The sequence below is a fragment of the Monodelphis domestica genome, chromosome 4 (genome assembly GCF_027887165.1).
Source record: "Monodelphis domestica isolate mMonDom1 chromosome 4, mMonDom1.pri, whole genome shotgun sequence".
NCBI classification, from domain to species: domain Eukaryota; kingdom Metazoa; phylum Chordata; class Mammalia; order Didelphimorphia; family Didelphidae; genus Monodelphis; species Monodelphis domestica.
Genome location: NC_077230.1, coordinates 72,340,850 through 72,354,970, shown reverse-complemented (window position 1 = coordinate 72,354,970; position 14,121 = coordinate 72,340,850). Strand labels below are relative to the sequence as shown.

At 37.0% G+C, this 14,121-nt stretch overlaps 1 protein-coding gene across 1 annotated transcript in view; it reads right to left on the bottom strand.

Annotated features, from left to right (window-relative positions):
• The window catches only part of CD96 (CD96 molecule), a 178,752-nt gene that overhangs the window by 110,913 nt on the left and 53,718 nt on the right, over positions 1-14,121 (bottom strand). The window contains exons 6-7 of the mRNA XM_056826082.1: positions 7,198-7,288; positions 4,866-5,054 (exon numbers count right to left, since the gene is read on the bottom strand). Coding sequence (XP_056682060.1) covers positions 4,866-5,054; positions 7,198-7,288 — 280 coding nt within the window. The remainder of the gene's footprint in view (positions 1-4,865; positions 5,055-7,197; positions 7,289-14,121) is intronic.

Genomic DNA, 14,121 nt, shown 5'->3' with positions numbered 1-14,121 from the left:
AATTGATATTTCTAGTGTTACACAGGAGGGACAATGAGTGAGGTGGCAAAGTGGATAGAGTACTGGACCTGTAGTCAGGGAGATTCATCTTCCTTAATTCAAATTTGGACTTAGATACTTAGTAGTCAAGTCACTTAACCTTTTTTGCCTCAGTTTCCTCATGAATAAAAAGAGCTGGAGAAGGAAATAGCAAAAAGGAAATAGCATTTTCTGAAGACAATCCCAAATGGTGTCATGAAGAGTTGGACAGGACTAAAATGACTGAGTAGATATTAGGTGTCAGAGCTGGAAGCCAAATTCTAATCATCTGACTCCTAATCCAGCATTCTTTCCACTGCATCATGCTACCTACAATACTGCCTCTCTTTACAATGGAGGACGTTTCATCCCATAGAATTGGAGTAGCTCATCTAAACTTGCACAGATAATTAAGGAAGACTTGGGTTACCTACATATTCACCAACTTCTTAGGTCAGTGAATTTCCTGGGTAATTAAAGTAGAGATGCCTTCTAGTAATGGGTTGTTTATACAAAGATGATATTAAAGATTTAACAGTAGAAAGTTAGGGATTTTGGCTCTATTTTTTTTCCAGCCATTACTCCCATTCACTCAATCTCTTCTATACCTAGTGACTGGAATTCATGAGATAATTGGATAGAGCCAAAGAAAGGAAGGAAATAAATTTCTATTAAGTACCTCCTCTATGCCAGGTGCTAATTGCTTAAGATATGATTCCCTTTGATAGTTAATGCTGATAGCAACCTTGAAAAATAGATGCTATTATTATCCTCATCTTATAGTTGAAGAAACAGATATACAAAGGTTAAGTAACTTGCCCAGAGTCACAGAATTAGCAAATATTTGAAGATGGATTTGAATTCAGGCCTCACTGACTACAGTTTACCACCCAGCTGCCAGTGACAATGGCAAGGTTTTGATCATGGAGCAGAAAGGAGATAGTGGGTTCTTAGGATAACAGAAAGGATTATTTTGACTTCATTAGTACTTGTGCTTTGTAGGATGAGAAGTATCTTACCCACAGATGAAAAATAGGCATTTATTAAATTAGTATGGTTGATTATAAACCTATCTTTAATGACAGTAAATATCTAGCACAAGTGAAGCTTTTAACTGTTCACATTTTAAAAATTATCTTTTTAATTTAGTTAACTTTACATTTGATATCAGTCACTACACTTCCACTCCATCAGAGTGCCAAGATGATAACTCTTAGGTGAGGCTAAGTAAAATAAAAGTCAAGCTGGAATAGTTAATCAATCAATAAATATTTATTAAATATCTATTATGTACTGGGCATTCTACTGGGAATTAGGGATACAAATACTAAAGGAGAAAGTTTCTATCTTCAAGAAGTTTACAATCTAATGGGGGAAGACAAAACTTTTATATGTTGTTGAAAAGAGGAAGAGGAGGGGAGGAGAAGGTACCTAGTGGGGGAAAGGAATATAGATAGATAAGAAATGAAGAGATTTCTGAGCAGAGTTCTCTCCTTAAATGGAAGTTTGGAGTTCATGGCCCTACTGGCCAATCAGAGAGTCAGAAGAAATTGATGAAGTAGAGTACCAAGGCAGAAATGAGATCTTGAAGGGTAATGAGAATATCCCAATTCTTTGGGGTATGGAGAAGTCAGAGAAGTTCCAAAGAAGTCTTAGATAGGTGAGAAATGAGCATTTTGTAATATAGGCTGGAGTTCTCTCTTATTTCAGGATGAAACCTAGCTAAATTCAGAAGAGAGGTACATCTCCAGAAGTTTGGCCACTAATTGATGAATTTTGGACCCCAGCTACTAGAGTATTGGACCTAGAGTCAGGAAAACATGAGAGAAAATCTAGTTTCAGACATATCTTGCATATAGTATCTTGTATAAATCACTTAATCTCCACATGCCTCAGTTTCCCCACATGTAAAATAAGGACAATAAGAGCAACTACTTTTCAGGGTTGTTGTGAGGATAAAAGGCAAATGATGTTTATGAAAGGCTTTGCACACTTTAAAGTGCTACATGAATACTGGAATAATGTATTAGCTATAATAATAAAAGTAACTATTATTAATAGCTAGCATTTATATATGACAAAATATGTAATTATTATTGTTCATTTATTATGATAATTATTATAATACTAAGTAATGGCAGAGTTGTGTGGAACAATGTGTATGATGGGAAGAGTACTAGTCAAATTCTAAAAGACATGGGCTTGAATTCTGCATCACAAAAATTTATTCACATTAAGCAAAACACATCTCCAAGCCTCAGTTTCTTTTTTCTACAATAGTTATAATAATTGCGCCTCTCACTCAGAGTTGCTGTGAAGAGCAAATTAAATTTCATAGGTCATGTGCTATGTTCAAATAGAAACCAGGGCCACTAATCCATACAAAAGGATTCCTACAGGCTATATATTGACTTAGATTTTAAAATGTAATGTTAACTATGTTTCAATGCATTTTATTTATTTTGTTAAGTTTTGAAGTTTAAATTTATTTCCTGGCATTTGAAAGTTTTGTGGGCCACATGTAACCCATGAAGCATGTATTTGACACTTTTGATTTAAGTTTGACCCTTTGGATTAGTGGAAAATATATTCATTTGCAGAATCCAAAAGCACAACAAAAACGACAAAACCCCCCACTTCGATAGTAATAAACATTTTTTATTTTGAATTTCCATACTGTAAACTACAGTATGTGTAGGTTTACCTATCTCTGTATTTGTAGAGAGGCCAATTCTTATCCTAAATATGGTCAAGTCTTACTTGGCAAAGTTGAGGAATGAGTCATTCTGATTAGTCAAATACTTTGGTTAGTGGTGATATTTACCATATGTGCAATAACTCCAGTTGTCAAAAATAAGAATACAGTAAGTTATATTGGATAATAAAATTGCACCAGAAGTGATCTTACTTGGGGGAAAATTTGGAAAGAATTTAAAAAATTCCAGTCTTTCAAGGCCATCATGATGAATTTAAATTATTACTGCTTTGTAGATGAATTAAAACATGAATTAATAGAGTCTGATTAACAGAATGCTGAAAAAGAAAACTATATTGCTTGTGATAAAGATTCTGAAGTAGGCATAGGAGAATCATTACTCTCTATAAAGAGAGACCCTAGCTAGGAAGGAGCCAGGTTTAAAAAGTGATGGAGGCAATGTTGATTAAATGGAGGCAATGTTGATATCCCCTTTAGAGGAAGCATTAGACCCCCTTTATAGAATTGCCAATATGAAGAAGGCATATACTGCTTTAATGCTGAAACAGATACTGATTCAATGTTAATGGAAACCTAATTAGCCCTAGGACACTGTGTCAGCCAACCGTATCCATTCTGGGGATATCTCACTGAACCAGGCTTCCAACCAAGTCTTAGATTTTCTGTGCTTCTGCACATTTGAAAGGAGGTGTGACTGACTGGAAGAGAGAATCCTGAGGCCATGTGGTTAGGATTACTTAGAAGGAAAAAGGTGATGTGAGAAAAACAATTGGCGATCTATAAACTCTTCTCATAGAGATTTTTCTGTCCTGTCTAAGTATTTCTCCATAGATAATGGGACCCCCACTGAAGAGCCTTGCTGAGCAGATTTCAAAGTATCTTGGGGAGGAATTGGATCCAAATTTGAGAAAAGACATGGAAAGGCAAGTAGGATTTCTGTAGGGGAAGCTGGCTTCTCAACTTGTTCCAGATTTCCAGGTTGCTTCACAAAAGCTGCTAGAATGGGCCCCTGAGTGAGATTAAGTTCTATTTCTTAGTTTGAGCTGAGATATTAACTAACTCCTATGTGAAGAGCTCGTTCATTCTTAAACATGGAACATCAGTAAGGAGAGAGACTCAAACCAATGAGCTTCAGGACTGAGGATTCATTTTTTTTTTGGTATATTCTAATTTGTTGAATGTATATTTCTAGTTGCTGTTTTGTTTGGATAGACTTCCTCACTATTTGTTACATGTATACATAAAATCTTCTGTGTGATCAGCTTGTAACAAGAAAGAACTAAGTTGGCAAAAGTAAACTAAGGATTTTGTTTTCCCTTTAGAGTAACCAAGGAAGTAACTTTCCTTTAAAATCACTCATATGACTAGGACAGAGATGTTTGAAGGGCTAAAATAGACCTAATTCTAGCCCAATGTTCCCCCTGGAGATTGGAGAAAAGAGCATCCTTCATTCTTAGCTCCTAGGGCTTTGCCCTGTTTCTTTTCCCTCAGCTGGTGGTTTAGACACTCCTTAGTTCTTTTCCTCTACCTACAGGCAAGTGAGATCTCAGATCATATCTATCTATGTTCTCTACAAACTGCATTTATTAGACAATACATATGTATGTGCATATTTGACATTTAAGAAGAGATTTCCATGCTCTGTAAGTCACAATGCCATAGATTGAGAGCAAGAAGGGACCCTAGAGATAGATCATCTAGCCAGGAGTTCTGATGGAATCAAAGTATCCCAAAAAGCCATCTAGTAAATGATGAGGATGAGGTGAGGAGAGAAGGAAAGAGACAGACAGGCAGACATACAGACAGAGAAGGAGAGAGCAGAGACAGATCACCAGGGCTATTCTGGAGTGTGGGCCAATAGAGAGTCATGGAAACCTCACGGATTGCTCCATAGGGTCCAGCTGCAAGTATTATAGTCCTTTCTGTATGGAAACCCTCCAGTTTGGGAGAATTCTTCACAGGATTACACTTGCCAGTAAATATTTGTGTTGATGTCAAATTGAATTTTATAAAAATGAATTATGCATGATAACCTATTCTAAGCATCATGTAAAATCTGACAGCCAGCCCCAGGGAGACAGATTTTGGATGAGGGAAGAATCTTATTGCTCTTGTTAGGTAGGTAACTCACCAAAGGAAAAAGTTATTTTTCTGGATGAAATGTTCCACACTTCATTTCCAGGGACCGGAAATAGAGTCATGCACCAAACTGTCAAATTATTGGGTACAATTGACTGGTTAGGCTTCAGCACCCTCAACATAGATGTCAGTTCATAAAAGCCTTCATCCCTGTTTCTCTTTTCAGTGGTCATGTCTATGCCTAGAAGAGAACAAGGAACTTGGTTAGCTACAATCATGTGTTGTGCACGTTGTAAAGCCAAAACCACCTCAAGGGTGGGGATTTTGCTTGATGTCATTAAGGAGAGGTACCAGAGGTGGTGAAGCCTAAAGCTGTCAGCTGCAAATAGATGAGTGGGAGAGTCAGCTTTCAGCCCAGGCCATCACTCCCTGACACCTTCAGACAGAGGGCACCTGAAGCCAGTTTGCCCATGAAAGTCCCAGAGTTTCTTTTCATATACCTTCAGCACATTTCATCTGGAACTAAAGTTGGCAGGCAATAGAGATGTATGCCTGTGGTTTTTTAGCTGCAACTGCAGACCCCAAAGCTGAAGGCAGAGCAGAGCAAATTGGGACGATTTTCATTCATAAGATATCCTTCAAGCATTGGTTCTTAGCCTGAGGACCACAGAATCCCTAAGAAGTCCAGGGAGAGATTTCATGGGGACGGGAAATTTCAATATATTTATATAGATAGAAGACTGTATTTTTTATGTAATTAGTTTATTTTGTAGCCTTACATAATTAGATTATTTTGTAGCTTTGTAAATTTATTTTATGCTTTTAAAAACATTATTCTGAGATGTGATGTATATATAGCCTTTATCAGACTGCCAAAGGGCCTCTCTCTCTCTCTCTCTCTCTCTCTCTCTCTCTCATTCTCTCTCTCTCTCTCTCTCTCATTCTCTCTCTCTCTCTCTCTCTCTCTCTCATTCTCTCTCTCTCTCTCTCTCTCTCTCTCTCTCTCTCTCTCTCTCTCACACACACACACACACACACACACACACACACACACACACACACACAGAGGTTAACAGCTCAAAGCCACTATAAGCCATGAAAACATCTTTTTTCATTGTAGAATCTTGGGAAACTTATTGCTATGGTTGAATTTTTGTTTTTATTTTATGAATGTTGACTATACAAATAGTAGTGATAGAGGAATGCTTTGAGAAACATTCATAATCATTTATAGAATTATAGATAAAAAGAAAAAAAAGGATCTTAGAGGTTAAGTGAAATCTCTCATTCTTACAAATGAGAAAACTGAAGCCTAGAAAGGTTAAGTGATTTGCCCAGGGTTATATAGCTAGTAAGTGCCTGAGAGTTTGAATTTGGATTCTAGGTCTTCCTGATTATTATAGAATACTCTACTAATTTTACCATGGTGCCTGGTCTTTTTTCTCCTAAAGTTTATATATATATATATAAACATGTAATATGTTTATATATATATATACATACTATATATATATAGCATGTATATATGCATATGTATATATATACACGCATACAATTATATATTATAATCTACTATATTATGGCACAATATAATTATATAATGATATTATTATGTATATATACATAATAATATCATTATATATGTTAATGTCAGTGATAGGGATTGTTGCTGGTAAAATGCAGTAGACATTGTGAGAAAAAATGACTTAGTAGAAGGGCAAAAACTGTAATCACAGAGAGAAGAGGTACGCTTTGAAGCAGCCAAAACAAGATGCTTCTTATATAGTGCATTATGTCGCGCCACTCATGGAAAACATGCCTTCCTTTCTCATCAGCTGGATTTGTCTTCAGTGTACATTCCTGCTCAGTGTCTTTTACTCCCTTTGATGGAAATGTTCTTTGTCTCAGGAGTAACTGGGACCTTGTGTCCTTCTCTTTGTGACTGTGGGGTCCTTTACCTATCTTCAGCCTTCCTAAGAAATAATAGTTTTCTTTGCTTAAAACAATCACAGTTAATTGAATTATAAATAATGAGAGCATTCTTTCAACTTATTTAATTGACTATCATCACCCTGAGGAAATCCTGTAGGTCCACAAAGCAGTTTTCTCTTTACTTACAATTTAACAAACAAACAAACAAAAAGCAAATTAGCATATTTGCCTGTGGTTTGATTAATTCAATCCTGCTTCTTCAGTTCTGGGAAATGTTTCCTCCCTCCTTGAAGGAGTAAGCTGAGGTACTGAATAGCATCTGGCAGGCAATTCAATGTTTTTCTTGGAATGGGAATGCTCCTTCAATGCCAAACGCAATTTAGCCAATGGCATTGGCGCTTACTGTAGCCCATCTGTCTTCTACAAACATTTTCATTCATTCATTTTCTCACCTTCTTTTTGGTCCTGAAGAAGCTCTCCATCTATATACCATGAGAGGTTTGCTGTGGGGAATACATTCCTCACCAAACAGCTAAAATTTTTCTGTAGCAGAGAGAAAACACAGAAACAATCACTCTTATGTTCTGATTATGTTAGGGCTTGGGACTTCCTATTCTTCTGATAACTCAGATAGTTGGTACTTCTTTGGCCATTAGATTTTTCTTCCCCAAATCTTGTCTTATCAATACATGCTGTTCCAGTAGTCTATTGGGGTATCATTTACAGAGCATCCCCAACTTACAGATGCATCCAAAAGCTGATGTAAAATTGGAATTGCTTTTAAGTTTGAGAATATTTTGTGCATTTTTATTAACTTTTCCTCACAACAATCTCAACAGAATATCAAGCAATCTATGGATTATATGATAGAGGTTTCACACCCTAGAACTGGAGTTACAGTCTGGGAAGTTGCTGGAGCCTCAGCCACAATGAGGGAGGGACTCCAGGAGATGTTCTGGATCTTGGGAGAACAAGAGTTTTCTGTCAGAGAGAGGCAGTTAGCTCTCTCAATTCTGAGACAGCCTAAGGAGAGGTCAAGAGTTAACTCCTGAGGAAAGACTTACATCTTCTCCTGGTGAGTGGACACCTTTCCCCACCACTGATTCCCAACTGAAATGGCCAGTTTGAGAAGACACCAAGCAGCTGACAAGATCACCTCACAGCTCCTGGTGCCCAGGGTCTGAACTCTGCCTGTAGGGCCAGGACCAGGGCCAGCCACGCCTGAATCTCTCAGGGGCCCAAAGCTGCCAAGGCCTGGGTTCCCCAAATTGAGGAGGGAGGTGAAGGTAGCTAGAATAGGGACCACTTTCCCTCTTTCCTCACAAAAACCCTTCTTGCAGCCCTTTCCCTGAATTTTTCCCAAATTGATCAGTTAGAATAAAGTTTGTCTTCTTGCCCCCCTGACTCTAGTGTGAGTAGAAACCAGTTCCAGCTTGAGGGGAGAGGGTAACTCTTTCTCCCTCTGAGGAAAAACATTAGTAGTAGAGGGAAGTCAAGAGGCAGTTTGGAGTGAGCAGCCAAAGCTGAGGAGAGGCTGAAGGGGGAAACTACTCACTCCTCTCCTCTCCTCTCCCTTGGCCAAGTTAAACAGCAGCTGTCTCCCCTGAACCCTACTTTGAGAGGGGAGGTCTCCACTCTTTCTCCCTCTCTCTATTTACCACCTGACTAACCCTCTATTACAATTATTCCCCTCATTTTACAGAGGAAGAAATTAAGGTAAGAGAGGTAAGTGACAACTTAGATCACATAGTCAAGGCTGGGTCCAAGTATTTTGGCAACCCTTTTCATTATTCCAAATTGTCTCTTTATGAGAGCATGTTTAACCCCTATTTGGTTAATCCATCTGCAAGTATTTATTAAGTGCCTACTATGGGAAAGCAGCATACTAGGTAATAGGAATAAGATTATATGAAATATATATAGCTTGCTTTGCATGTCTTAGTTTGCAGGTCATCTTCTCATTAGATTGTAAGTTCCTTGAGGTCAGGGACTGTCTTTTGCCGCTTTGTATCCCTATCTCTTAGCACAGGGTCTGGTATATAGTGGATATTGTTTATTGATTGATTGATTATTTTGAATATTGGATTCTAAAAGCAGTGGATAGAGCACTGGGCATGGAGTTAGGAAGTCCTGAATTAAAGTTTGGTCTCAGACATAGACTAGCTGTGTGATCCTGGGCAAGTCGCTTTACTTCTATCTGCCTTAATTTCCTCAACTGTAAAATTGGAATAATAGTAGCATCTACCTCTCAGGGTTGTTGTGAGGTTCACATGAAATGTTCAATGAGGTTTAAATGCAATAATATTTGTGGGGGAAGCTAGGTAGCACAGTGGATAGAACTCCAAGGCCTGGAATCAGGAGGTCTTGGTTTTAAATCTGGCCTCAGAGTCTTCCTAACTATGTGTTTTGGGGCCAGCAATTCCAATTTTACATCAGCTTTTGGATGCATCTGTAAGTTGGGGATGCTCTGTAAATGATGCCCCAATAGACTACTGGGACAGCATGTATTGATAAGACAAGATTTGGGGAAGAAAAATCTAATGGCCCCATTCATTCATTCAGTTGCCTAGCACTTGCCACTCTTCTTTCATGGAACAGTTACTAAGCATCAATTCTAAGAGAGAAGAGTTTTTAACAAAAGAATTGATACGAAAGTAGAGGTTAAGGATTAAGAAAAGGAAAGAAAGGATTTTTTTTAAACCCTTACCTTCTGTCTTGGAGTCAATACTGTGTATTGGCTCCAAGGCAGAAGAGTGGTAAGGGCTAGGCCATGGGGGTCAAGTGACTTGCCCAGGGTCACACAGCTGGGAAGTGTCTGAAGCCAGATTTGAACCCAAGACCTCCCATCTCTAGGCCTGGCTCTCAATCCACTGAGCACATTGGCTAGTATTAGTACATAATAGGTGCTTATCTAATACTTGTTTCTCTCATAAAGAACTTAATATAAATTTTTTAAAAATAAAATAATATAACATTAAATTAAAAATAAATACTAAAATTAAAATAAGTTTAAAAATTTAAAATAATTTAAAGTTTTAAAAATCAATAGTGAGATGTATGTTTAAAATATATAATGCTTTATCTGTAAGAACTAGCTGAAAAAACATGGTTCACATTTCTATATTGCATTAAGTTTGGTCAAACACTTTAATCATTAAAAACATGTTAATCATTTAAGGCAGGATAGCATAGTTGACAGAGAATGTTGAGACTGGAGTCAGAAAGACCTGGGTTCAAATCCAATATCAAATGGTTCCTAAATCTGTGACCCTGCACAACCCATTTGCTTTCTTTGTACCCACTTTCATTTGTAAAATAACAACAACAATAAAAACAGCAAATATATAAATAACAGTATCTACCTCATCAGGCTGTTGTCAGAATCAAATAAAATCATGCAGGAAGAAAAGTCTATCTGGGAAGCTAGGTAGCACAGTAGATAGAGCACCAGGCTTAGAGTCAGGAGGAACTGGACTCCAATCAGGCGTTAGTCAACTTCCAGTTGTGTAAGCCTGGGCAAGTCACTAAACCCTGTGTGCCTACCCTTTAACTATCTTCTGTCTTAGAAATGATACTAAGACAGAAAGTAATCATTATATATGTATGTATATATTCTTTAGGAAATAGAGAGTCCAAAAGTTTTAGTTCAGTTTTACACTAAAACTTCATTGTTTTAAATAAACTGCATTGTTTTATAAGTTATTAAAGTTTTTAATGACACTAAGGCTTTGGGGTTGTATAATTGAAAATGTTACCTTAAAAAAGAACTACATTTCCTGGGAGCCCACTGACTTCCTTTTACATACTTCCTGTAAATAGGGGATAAATACTGAATGGGTGGTCCTGTTCTCTCACTTTGGCATGATGACATTGATTTTGGTGGTGGTGGTAAGCTAAGCACAGGGACTTTAAATGGGTTGATCAGCCATGGGCATGTGGTCTTTATTTTTCATCCTCTTTATTCATTGGTTTCTAATGATCTTAATAAATCCCTTAAATTATAATATTTTTACTATAATAATTTAAAATTTTACAGGGTCACGTTGTATATGACTGGAAAAGAAAGCGGGGGACTCAGGGAACGGAGATTTAAGGATGGGAGCTGTGATAAGGTTTCCAGAGTACTGGGGTAGGAGCTGACAAGACTCACACAGGATAAGGTATGAACAAGTACATTCGATCCTTTTGTACAGTGCACCCATATCAATGAAATGAGAATTATCTTTATAGCTATATATAGTAATTTTGCAAATCCTTGCCATACATTACCTTATTTAATTCTCATGACAGCATTATAAAGAAGGGGCAATTTCCACCACCCCTTTTTCATTTAGATGAAGAAACTAAGTTTCCAAGAGGTTGTGACCAGCCCAAAGTCATATAGATAGCAAATGTGTGAGACTGGATTTAAATTAAAAATTTTCATGACTTTCATGACTTTTATTCTAGTTCTCTATTTTGTCTCCTGAAGTAAAATATAGCCAGCTGGCCTCTTACACTTACTAACCATATGCCCTGCATTCATCCTCTTGGCCTCAGTTCCTCATCTGTAAAATGAGCTGGAGAAGGAAATGGCAAAACGCCTCCAGTGTCTTGGCCAAGGAAACTACAACTGAGGTAATGAAGAGTCAGAAATGACCCAAATCCCCTAATTGGGAGCCATCATACAGTGTTGGGAAATAGTGGAAGATAAGATTGGATGGAGAAAATGGGAGATTATGGGGTCTTAAAAGCCAAAAGGAGAAGTTTGTACTTTATCCCTGTAAATAGGGATTTACAAATTATTTTTTAAAAAAATTTCTCTGGGGAGTCACATAAAGAAATCATTATTTTTAGGTCTATATAAATGGAGAGATTTGGTCAAATTTCATATCATTATTAATAAAAGACTGAAATTGTAAGTGTTAAGTAGGCTTGTCTTCAATCTATAGATAATGTTTATCAATATTTTAAAGTCTTCCTAAGTTTTAGCTATATATTTATCATAAAACTCACTTCTAAATTTTGTGTTTCAGGGTTTTTTGTTGTTGTTGTTCATTAATTTTAGTTGTATCCAATTCTTCATGGTCTCCTATGGGATTTTCTTGACAAGAATACTGGACTGGTTTGCCATTTGCTTCTCCAGCTCATTCTATTGATAAAGAAACTGAGGCAAAGAATGTTAAATGACTTGCTCAATGTCATCCAGGTAATAAATGTCTGAGGCCAATTTTGAACTCATGAAGATGAGTCTTCCTGACACTAGGCCTCGTGTTCTATTCCCTGTTCCCATTCCCTTTAGTTGCCTTAGTTTTTCAGCCCAGTGATTTTCAAATTATAGACATGTGACTTTCATTTTCATTTTTCATTTAAAATTATTTCCCTCAAAATATGCTTTCTACTATGATAATTTCCATTTCCTCCCTCTTGCTTTATGTGTTGTTTTTTTTTTTAGAAAAATTGTCTCTCCTTTATACATTTCCCTATTTTCATGTTTGGGGTCATATTTCCCACCGTTGTAACTCTGAGATTAGATTAGTTATATTTCAGCATCCTCTTCAAATAATTACATGAGGGAAAAAGAATTTAGCCCTAGGTCTATTTCCTCATCCATTTCCCTACTGAGGTATGTTGAGTATTGATTCATTTCTTTTCATTTAATATTCTTTGGCTGAGGAAAAGAGAGGAGTTTGCTTCCTTCTCATTAATTTCCACCCATATACACTTTTAATGTTGTATGATTGGAAATCTGTTACCCTAAAAAAGAACTACATATCCCAAGAACTCACTGACTTCCTGTCATTACATACTTCCTGTAGACAGAGGATAAAGGGTGTGGGTTTGGAGGATCTTCCTCTCTGATGTAGAATCAGCAGTGATAGTGATGAGTGGGGATGACTAAAAATGGCTAATTAGCCATGGGCACGTGGTCATTATTTTGTATCGTCTTTATTCCTTGATTTCTAATGATCTTTAATAAACTACATAAAATATAATCTTTTTATTATTAGAGATATAAATTTAATTTTTGCATTGATGGCAACCACTAGTCAGAGAAGAACCTCTCAAATTTTTAATATAGGCTAGATAAAATTTTTTTAAATCACATTTCTCCTGCCAAAGCTTTTTGCCCACCCTAGTCCCCCTCACAAACTCCAACTCTCTTTGGAGCTTCTGCATTTTGCTTCATTTTTCTTTTCCTACTTTTTGCCCAGATGCTTGTTCTACCTACTGGCCAGGCTATTTTTAGCAGGGGGACTCTGCTGATACTGCTTCCTCTTGATCTTCTTGACCTAGATCGCTCACCCAGCCCCAGCCCCTGGCCTCCAAAAATCCTCCTGATCTCCAGTTCTGATCCTAAATTTGCCTCCGACCTGACCCTGATCAATGATGCTGCTCTTGCTGGGCTTTTTGCTGCCACCAAGAAGTTAGGAGTACTTGGAATTTCTCTTCAGGGCATAAAATAACCCCCCAAACCCCCTAAAAACTGTAGTGTATTTTTCTTTAGGCAACGATTAGCCTCCTAACTCCCTCTGGGGAAACTAGCTTTTTACCTCACAGGGGGAAGGGGAGAAGGAAGAGACTCTTCCAAACAGGAAGTTGATTACAATCATGGTGTATTCTATGAAAGAGCACTTCACTACCTATTTCAAACAGCTTCTAGCTTTAGGATATTTTTTCTTTCTACCACTGATCCTTCCAATTACTTTGCCTTAGATTCAGGGGAGAAATTCATCCCCCTACAATCCTTTGCCATTTTTTGCACCTGCCCAATCTCTAAAATTCATCCAGTTTGAGATTCCTTAAACCCATGTTCTCCCTCCCTATGGGAGATCCCACAGTGCTGACAATAGGAATCTGAATTTTAAAAAAAGGAACTTTAAAGAGTCTGTAGGTGAAATTTTAAGCCTTTTCAGACTCCATTTTTTTTTAATGAAAGTCTGCATCTTATTGTATTTTGCTGGTTGTTTTTTTTTAAATTTAATTTTGTTGTTTTAAGTGCATATATTAATGTATTCAATACTGTTCTGTTACACTGAATCATTTTAATCTACTGTGTTTTAATTATTAGATATAGTCTATTACTTTACCCTTATGACTAACTGAAGAAAATATTGTAAAATATTGTAAAAGCCCATAAACAGCATTTTTTTTCCATTTTGCATTTGTTAATTGATGATGGGTGGACTCAACCTGGCTAGCAACCTTGAGAGAATTTAATAAGCTAAGAATTTAATTGTAATGTTAAGGGGTCCTCAGAAATAATTTTAATTAACTAGTGGTTTCTGAATGGATGAGTTTTTTTATATTTATATTTTAAGGAATGTTGTATTGAAGGTAAAGAAACAAAGAGATATTCCTACCAAGGTATTTATATGAAGCAAGAAGCCAAAAAG